This window comes from Apis dorsata, unplaced genomic scaffold (assembly GCF_000469605.1).
Source record: "Apis dorsata unplaced genomic scaffold, Apis dorsata 1.3 scaffold_365, whole genome shotgun sequence".
In the NCBI taxonomy this organism is placed as follows: Eukaryota; Metazoa; Arthropoda; class Insecta; order Hymenoptera; family Apidae; genus Apis; species Apis dorsata.
The window spans coordinates 567,290-576,545 of record NW_006263630.1 but is presented as its reverse complement, the minus strand read 5'-3'; the positions used below and the strand labels follow the sequence as shown (position 1 = coordinate 576,545).

Below are 9,256 nucleotides of genomic sequence, written 5' to 3'. Positions count from 1 at the left end.
TTTTTTTTTTTTTTTCAGTTTTTTGGAACAATTTTCTAATTGTTCCAGAGACAATCCCTCAGTCTCGTTTAATCGAATACACAATAGCATTGTACTCGATTATCATTACTATTGTGTAATTGTACAAAAAAAAGAAATGTACAATGCATCGCTATCCACTAAAATTAATTTAAAAATTTCATATATAATATTTCTACGTAATGAATTATATATTTACAAATTTCCTATTCATCGTTCACCCTTTTCGCAAACTTTATTCTTCGTGTCTTTCCGTTAAAATTTCCATCGGAATTGAAGATACAAATATTACATAGAGAAATTTCAATGTGTCGTTCTACGACGAAACTTTAGACAAACAAACAACGGAACCACTGTTTAAATATTGAAGTTACTTTCTATACCCGCGAAACGATTCCAATTTACACCTATCCGGAACAGAACGGACACCGAAACGAAATCTAAAATTTAATATTTCCCTTCTTAGCTCGCGAGCCAACTCGTTCGACCGCATCGCGTGACACAGTCCACCGGCCACGTGAACCGTAGAAACCGTGAAATATTGAGGGCAGTTAGGCGAGACACTAGCACGAGACACACGAGTCGTTTCTGCGTCGTTCATTATTAATTTTTCTCGCCGCCGAATACCCGATCCTCGCCCAAACATTTTTATCGCACAATTGTCTAACGAATCTCCCGACATCTATCCATTATTCTTCAACGTATCGGCCGACAAATCGGCCGCAACTTCCCTTCTAAAAACTTCCCTTCGACCAAGAAATATTTTATCAATCTCGAATTCAAGTCGAAACAGTCGCTGGATTAAACTTAGGTGAACAAAATTCAACGACTATCGTGACATCTAGGTGTCGAGAGGGAAGATATCTATTTCTCGAAACGTTACTTGGTTCTTTTACGAGTTTGAATTTTTTGTTGTTTCAACAGATATATTTGTTATACTTTATTGAGAATATAATTTTGATTCAAGCTTAAGGGAATGGATAAAATTAGAAGATTGTAAGTCTTATAAAAGAGTCATTTCTAAACTTTCATTAATAATTTTACAAGCACATATTTTTGCATCATATTAAATCCAATAATATAACAATCTGATTTACAGTTAATTCAGAGTAACTTTATTAGATTGGACAAAAATATTTCGCAAGGTTTTATTCTAAAATATCAAAAATTAAAATTTCAAATTTAATACTTGACTTATATACATATCTACTGTAAAATCAAATTCTCTTTCTATTAAAAAAAGCAAATCGTGAAATTTTGATTCCTTCCATTCCATTCCATTCCAATTTCCGCAATTTCCATCATCGTTTAATCGAGGAAGCAACGTCGAATCGACACAATAATCTCTTTCGTCCACGCATCCTCAACTTCCTCCCTCGCGAGAGCAAACTTGTTCGAGTTAAAAAAAGGAGGGAGAGAGAGGCATGGCAACTTACTACATAAACTTCCTCCTTGTGTTTCAGGTGGCGTGGTGAGCTACACCATACCGGAATCCCCGACAATCGAGCTGAGCGACATCTCTTACGACGGTAAAAGGCAGGACAACTTGTTGACCGATGGTCTAGGCCGGCTGATCGATGGAGAGGTCGGCGCGGATAATTACAGGCTGGACATGGGAGATGGAAGAGGTAATCGGTGGGTGGATACGAGAAGGGGTGCTAAGTGCCGAAACTGAAGGTGTCTCGAAGATATCTCCGGGCGGGCGTGAGAAATCGACGCGGTATTTGGGATAAACCCAAACTAGGGTGGCTCGAATTAGTGAATCGACGATTTTGAGAGAAATTTTGTGCACTTTTCTCAGCGAAAAATTCACTCTTCCCTGAAACTTTGGATTCTGGTGTATAATATTCGAAATTTATTAAACGAAAGATATGGAGAGAGAATCATCTTAAATTTTTTGATATCAACATTTTCGAGGGAAGTAATTGGAATCAAATACGATCTATAATAAAATTTCAATTTTTATCTCTTATCCATATTTTTCACGATTTCGAAAAAAAACACCTCCTGTACACCAATTTTCATCTTGCTATCAAAATTTCTTACATTCTTCAAACGTCAACGCATTCAAAACCAAACGCAATCGGAATAGTTTAAGTTTCCTCGCTGCTCAAAAGACCCGTCAATCGGTACTTAGCACCTGTAAACGCAGAGCTACGATAGACGACGCTTTACAAAACAAAGAGAGGGAGAAATGGAGAAAGAGAGAGAGAGAGAGGAGGAATCGACAGGAAGTTACTTCGAACGGAATCAATTCAATTAACGAGAGAAACAATAGATCAATCGGTGCTCAGGCTTTAACTTCGATCCAGGGTAACGAAGTTGGCTCGCGCTGGGGTGGCTGGAATGGATTCGCGGTAAATGAATTCCGCTTGAAACGGATACTTTTTCGTTTCCAGGGACGGGATGGGTCGCCTGGATGCGCGACACCTTCGTTGACGATTATGTGGAGCTAGTGTTCGAGTTCGAGGTAACCTGGATCTTCGAGGCGGTCCACATCTACACCAATAATTATTTCTCCCGCGACGTTCAGGTGGGTAATCTTTTAACCCCTCCTATAATTTCTACGAGCCAACGAGCCGCGAAAAGATCAAACTTTTAATGACCAGCAGACCACTAGTTATAGATATGTATATATATATATTTTTTTTCCAGCGGAATCGGGATCTATGGTGGACGATTAAAAGTATCGAAGGAGAGACAAGTCGGATCGATTATCGAATTTTATGTCGGAGAAAGAGTTGCGAGTTTAAATTCTGTTAAAGTTAAACCCGATCCGATGATATTTTTTGACAATTATCGGTCCGTACAAATCTAATATCGAAGGGATAAACTTTGAAACAGCGAACTGTGTTTACGAGTTATTCTCGATAATCGATCTTTGGATTAATCATATATTTGCAAGAATCGAAAAATTTTATCATAAATATCGGTCTGATGAAAGATTCGAATGAACATCTTTTCTTTTCTTCCTAAGAATTATCGTAATTAATTTCTTACACGAAATATGAAATTTTCTCAAACGTGTGATTGGCCGTTGGTCGTTTCACAATTTCCAAGGTATTTAGATTCTTTCCCTCCCGATGTAAAAGAATATATATCTCTTCATACAAACGAAATTGTAATCGATGAATGGAAAATCGGCTGTTGAGAGCAACACGCGCATTGAAATATCAATGCCGAACGATTCGTATAGTCCTTTCATTCGGATGAAAGGCCTCGCCATTAAAAGTGAGTCAGCCTTAAGTACCGGTTATTGCTCGCACGATGAGCCGCAGCAAATGGTCCGTCAGCCAGCCCTCCCCTTTAAAACCGTGTATATCTCCTTCCCCACTTCCTCCGTGGCACGTGGACTCTCCACACCGCGTGAATTTTCCCTTCAACTTCCTCGATAAAGTCGCAGATCGTTGCGACCAGAATTAATCCAGAATTTCTTTGTTAATCGAATGATATTTCAACTAACCCTGAAAATTGAAACCGCTGACAAGAAACGGTTCAACGGCCCGTTGCCATCCAATGGGAGAATGCGATTAAATTTATCGAATTACACGATGTATTATGTTCCCTGAATTAATTAACTATCTAATTTTCCGATCGTTATCGTTTCGAACGTATTGTCTTTCGTACGATATTATTCCGGCTTATACCGTTCCGATGAAATTTCGATTTAAATTTCCCGAGAAATTCGATATTCCGTTATTATTACCGGCTACGTTTTAATTTTAATTAATCACGTACCTTAATTTATTACGAATTATTCGAAAAAAAAGAGAGAGAGAGGGAGAGAGGGAAGGAATTCTCGTTCATCGACGTAATCGATCGGAATTCTCCATGTGCGCCCAGGTATTCTCGAAAGCGGACGTTTGGTTCAGCGTAGATGGCGCCACCTACGAGGAGGAGCCATTGTCCTACTCCTACATACCGGATCTCGTGTTGGAGAACGCGAGAAACGTCTCGATAGGGTTGCACGAGCGCGAAGGACGATTTCTCAAGATACATTTGTACTTCGCCGCCCGATGGATCATGATCAGCGAGGTGGTGTTCGACGGAAGTGAGTATCCTCTTTCAACGGTTAGATAGAGATTGGACAGAGCCAATAACGATCCCGTTTTATTATCGTTTTCTTGGCTAATTTCTCTTTTTTTTCTTTTTTTTTTTTTTCTTAAATAATCAGAGAGAGCTCGTCGCGTCTTTACAAAAGAAAGATTTTCGAGTCGATTAATTATCATTTCACGAGGGTAGCAAGATCTGTCTCGATAACAGAGACGGTAACGAGAATCGGATTACCTCCGCGTTCGCCAACGCGTGACGCCGCGATAGCTTTTCAAACCTTTGTCTCCGAATATTTCACCTCCGCGCTTCCAATTTCATCGCATCGATTCTAATTGTCGCTCGGATTAAAGTTGCAATCGTTTCGAGTCGAAGTTCCCGCGAATGTTTCCTTGGGGAATTTCCCCTGGCGAGTCCCGTTAAAAATAAAGTTTCACGGAAGCAAGAGGATCGAACGGGGAATTTGAAGGAAAAAAGGCTCGTTAACAGCGATACGATACAACCGGTCACGGAAATCCTTATCTTCGTACAAACGTTCTTTGTACGATTTTTTTTTTTTTGTTCTAATTGGAATTTCATTTCAGAACTGTGAAATCAACGTTCTAACGTTCGAATAATAACCGAGTTTCGACACAAGAGTCGGATGGCTCTTCATAGATTTTCAGATTTTTAAAAATACTTTCGCGAATATTAAAGTGTTTAAAATTTTTAAAAAATTGCGTCGAAACAAAACCACCCAAGGATACGAACGAAGAGGACAATGGTACGCGTCACGCGTGAAGCTTTATTAATAAACAGCTTATCTCGAAATAATGCGGGTAATCCGCAGCCGTTTAATGCGGGTTAAAATCGGAAGTGGAGGGAGGGTGGGTGAAAAAGGTGGGGCTTTGTTGTTCAGCGAGATTAAGAAAGACTTAGAACGGTTTAATTAGCAAGACGCGTCCTCGTTCCTTGTTCCAGCGAATCCTTATGAAAACACGACCGAGGAGTCAGCATCCGAGCTCGGTAACGGGGAAATTCCAATGGACTCCGAGGTGGATCTTGACTTGCAAACAAGTAAGTGACTCGACAGCGGCGGCGCCATTTAATTCGTATCAATCCCGAGTTAATTTCACCCGGAGCATTCGAAACTTTTCCTCATCTATCTCGTTCGTCATCACTTGGAAAGAGCCTTAAGATTTGAACGGAAGAATTCTTTGCGAATAATTGGCAAACGTGACTCGTTGTCGATTAAGGGGAAAAAAGTCCTGAGACGTGATAATAAGAAAATTAAGTAATAGAGATATATTTTATCGAGGAATAGGTCGTGATTCAATTAAAATAAAAGAAATAAACCGTGTTATATAGATGTGGGTTGTGCCTTTGTTCTACTATATTGAGCTCATTACAAAGTTCAAAAAGGGCAATAGATAAAATCGGAACAGTGACACTTTGCGCATAAATATATAAAATACGAGTCTCACTTTTACATATATGTATATATAAATTCAATATTTTATATACGTTCCAGTTTTCAAACTTTGCCTATAAAGTATAGTTCTAAACAAAATATATATATATATATATAAAAGATACATATAGAAAAGATACAAAGTTTGGTAGCTAGAAACTGGAACACGGTGTACATACGAGTGTACATGGCATATAATATAGGTGTATAACTTCATCACGCTTAATTATTACCCTTTGTTATTTACCCTTTAACCGTGCGACTCTTACACTCTGATTAAAATTTGCCCGCTTGGTTGCACTTCATTTTAAGACTGTTACACGTATATATATATATAATAACCGTATCTTCTTAACTTGTATATTAATGCACGTTATTAAAGTTCATGGGATACTCGTTGCAAAGTAAAAGTCTCCAAGCATCCTACACGTTATACACTTTCAAAGAGATATCCGATGAAATACCCTTGTCATTAATTCGATGATTATGAAATCTCGTTTCTCGAACTTGATCTTGAACCGAATTTACAACAAAATTAATTTCTCGTATAATAATAATAATTAAACTCGAAATGGGGCATTAATTAAAAATACATAAAATTCGTAATTTTATTTTATTCGAAAGAAAGAGAACTTTACTCCTCTTCTCATCGAAAAAAAAAAAATTCAACTCGAGTTGTTCGTTCAAAGTGTGCGCAAAACACGCTTCTCACAAATTTAGAAAAACGAAAGTGGAGGATCGATGTAAAAAAAAATACAGAATGAAACGTATTTCAAAGATATTCGAAACGGAATATTCCCTACAAATGATCAAACAGAATTTTCCAATGTCCATCAAACTCCTCGTTACTCCACGTTTCCATTATTCCTCCTTCGTGTTTAAACATCCGGATTAACAATCGAATTACGCATTTGGAGGAGAAAGGGATTGTCCCGATTCTTACACCCCCTCTCTGTAATCATCCTCGACATCCGTTCGAAAATCAATTGCCCAATTTGTTGCCACCCGATTATGCGACTCGAAAACAAGCCCTCGATCGAGTTTCGTTCCTCTTTGCGAGACAGTGAGAATACGTAAGGTTTGTCCGACTAAGGGTAACTTCATCAGCGGAGCCAAGCCGCCATTCTTTGCCGGGAGGGCAACAGGGGAATACGATTAGAGTCGCGAAGTGGAACCGTTGAACGAAGAAACTTTGGATAGTTTGTAATTCACGTAGCAACTTGGTCGTAACGTAAACAATTAGTCGGATTAAGAGGGTACTCGGCTCGTGGAAAACGAGGTAAAAAAGGGAGGAGAGACCGGCGTTGATTTCTCCGACGAAAATCGATTTTATCGAGGGTGAAAGAGTCGTTATTCTTCCTTTTTTTTTTTTTTTTTTTTTTTACCCCCCTTCCCGGAAAGGAGAAAAAAAAAAAAAAAAAAAAATGAATTTTTTTGGTTTAAAAAAACCTTTCGGGGGAAAAAAAGGGACCCAAAACCCCCCCCCTTTTTTTCTTTTTTTTTTTTTTGTTTTTTTTCCCCCGATTCCGCGATAGGATGAAACAAAAAAAAAAAGAAAAAAAAAGGCGGGGCTCTGGATACGAAATTATCCCCCGAAACGTCTATTTTAACCAATAAAAATACATTGTCTTTTTTTTTTTTTTTTATCGTAGTTTTTATCGTACGTCATTTTGAGTAGAATGAATGAGAGAATGTTGCCTAAAACTGGTTCATCCTTGCCGCGTCAGTTGTTCTGAAAACTTTAATCACGGCTGAATGCATCGGCTTTAATTCAAGCAGGGAAAAAGCAGAGTTTTAGAGAACCATAACGTGATGAAACGTTTCTCTCTTTTTCCCCGTTTTTTCTCTTTCTTCTTTTACTTTTTTTCTTCTTTTTTTTCCTCCCCTCCCCTTCTTTTTTTAGCTTCATGAAAGCTCTCTACGCACTCTTTTTGAGGAATCGAATTTCCAATTATGGAAGAAAAATTTCCTATGTCGGGTATCACTCGTTACTCTTTTTTTTTGTTATTCCATTCTATTCTTTTCTTTTCCTGTTTCCCACCATAAACTTGTTTTTACTTGCTTTTCAAAAAAATAATTTTCCCCTACGATCATTAAGAACGAACCGCGAGAAATTACCTCGTTTGATAAAATAAATTGCCAAGCTCTCTGATATTTCGTGTAAAACAGGGATATAAACAATAGGATAATCGGTACAGTTGACGAGAAAACGTAGGCAAAGGAGTGAAACATCGAAGGCAAATAGGAAGGGGACGGGAAGTGGTCACGACACAGGCTTAATTACACGTCCCTGATAGACCGAACAACAAACGAGTCGTTCGTTTTCCCTGTGTCCAGAAATTCTGGTCAAAATGTTGCTCCTCTCGACTGTCGCGAATAAACCCCCGGTTTGGTCGCGTGTGGCCGCGATTATCCAGCGGAGAAAATAAAGAAGCGCATCGTTAGACACGAGTCATAACTAAAACGAGCGTACGCGAAATCTCGGTTTTTGTCCATTTGCGCGAGGCAACGAGGGAAGAGATAGCTTTAAAAAAAAAAAAGAAAGAGAATAGAAAGAAAAAGGATCGATGTCTTTGGATACAATTGTTAATTCTATCTACTTTCCAATCAACGAAGGGATCTCAAGATCTCAAGAATTGAAAGACAAAATGAAATAAGGACGATTGTTTCTAAAGATATTCTGTGTAAAAGAAATTGTTAACATTGAACATAATTAGACAACTAAGTAGACAGAAGATTAAGAGTAGTTCAATTATATAAATAAAATTTTCGAATCAAGAAAATGAATCGAAAGATGGTCGCTCCCAAAATCGAAAACTCCATCGTTTTATACGTGCAATCTCATTTTAGATTAGTTTCAAATTCAAAAAGACGAAATTTCTAAATTTCGAGGTAGCCGATCTCCTCTCTCCTAATCTCTTCAGCTTTTCTAATTTAATTCGAAAATTGAAAGGAAGATACGTTTGAAGAATGAACAACAGATTTTTCCCCTCCCAGTCGCGAATGCATAAAATTAAATTCAAACAAATTTAATAAATAAATCACGCGTTATTTAACAAGTCTATCCAACCCGTGTATCTCCCACGTTTTAAAGCACCCTCTTTAACTGACCGCACAAGCGACCGCAAAAATTTAACCTCGTTTACCAGCCGCGTTCTCGACAAACATTTTCGCACACACTTTCAAATAATCCAGTGGCGGATAACACTTCCCCGGCCAAGTTTACCTTCCCGACAAAAGAGAAGGAAGAGAGAAAAAGAGCGGTTGGAAAAAAGGGGTGAGGGAGGAGCTTAATGACTGGATAAAGAGCGGGATTAACGGGAGGGAGGGGGGGAGGGAGAATCGAGATAGAAGTTGGTGGTCGTCGATGTAAAATAGCCGGGTTAATCGGGCGAAAGTGGAAAATTAAGAAGAAAGAAACTCGAGCCCCGTGAAGGTGGTTAGATAAACAGATAAGTCGACTTAATTAAACGGATAATCACGGTGCGATCGCGTGTTCCGTTTCCGATTCGCGTTGCTGACCAAGATTGCTTCGTTGCTTCAAGATTGTTAAAAAAAAAATCGGACGTATGGTTGAAAATCGCTATGCGAGGAGGGAGAGAGAAAAGGGAACGTAGAATGGAAACAAGGAGCGGGAAAATAAAAGGAAAAAGAGAAACGAGAGCGAATGGAATCCCGTGCGCGGGATATCGAAACAATGCGAGGCAGTATGCTCGTTTATGCCTGTTGATATTATCG

General features: G+C 38.7%; 1 protein-coding gene across 1 annotated transcript in view; it reads left to right on the top strand.

Moving 5' to 3' along the window:
- LOC102672854 (discoidin domain-containing receptor 2-like) overlaps positions 1-9,256 on the top strand; it is a 145,222-nt gene that overhangs the window by 127,272 nt on the left and 8,694 nt on the right. The window contains 5 exon segments of the mRNA XM_031511922.1: positions 1,482-1,646; positions 2,418-2,551; positions 3,862-4,069; positions 5,001-5,017; positions 5,019-5,124. Of these exon segments, the coding sequence (XP_031367782.1) occupies positions 1,482-1,646; positions 2,418-2,551; positions 3,862-4,069; positions 5,001-5,017; positions 5,019-5,124 (630 nt within the window).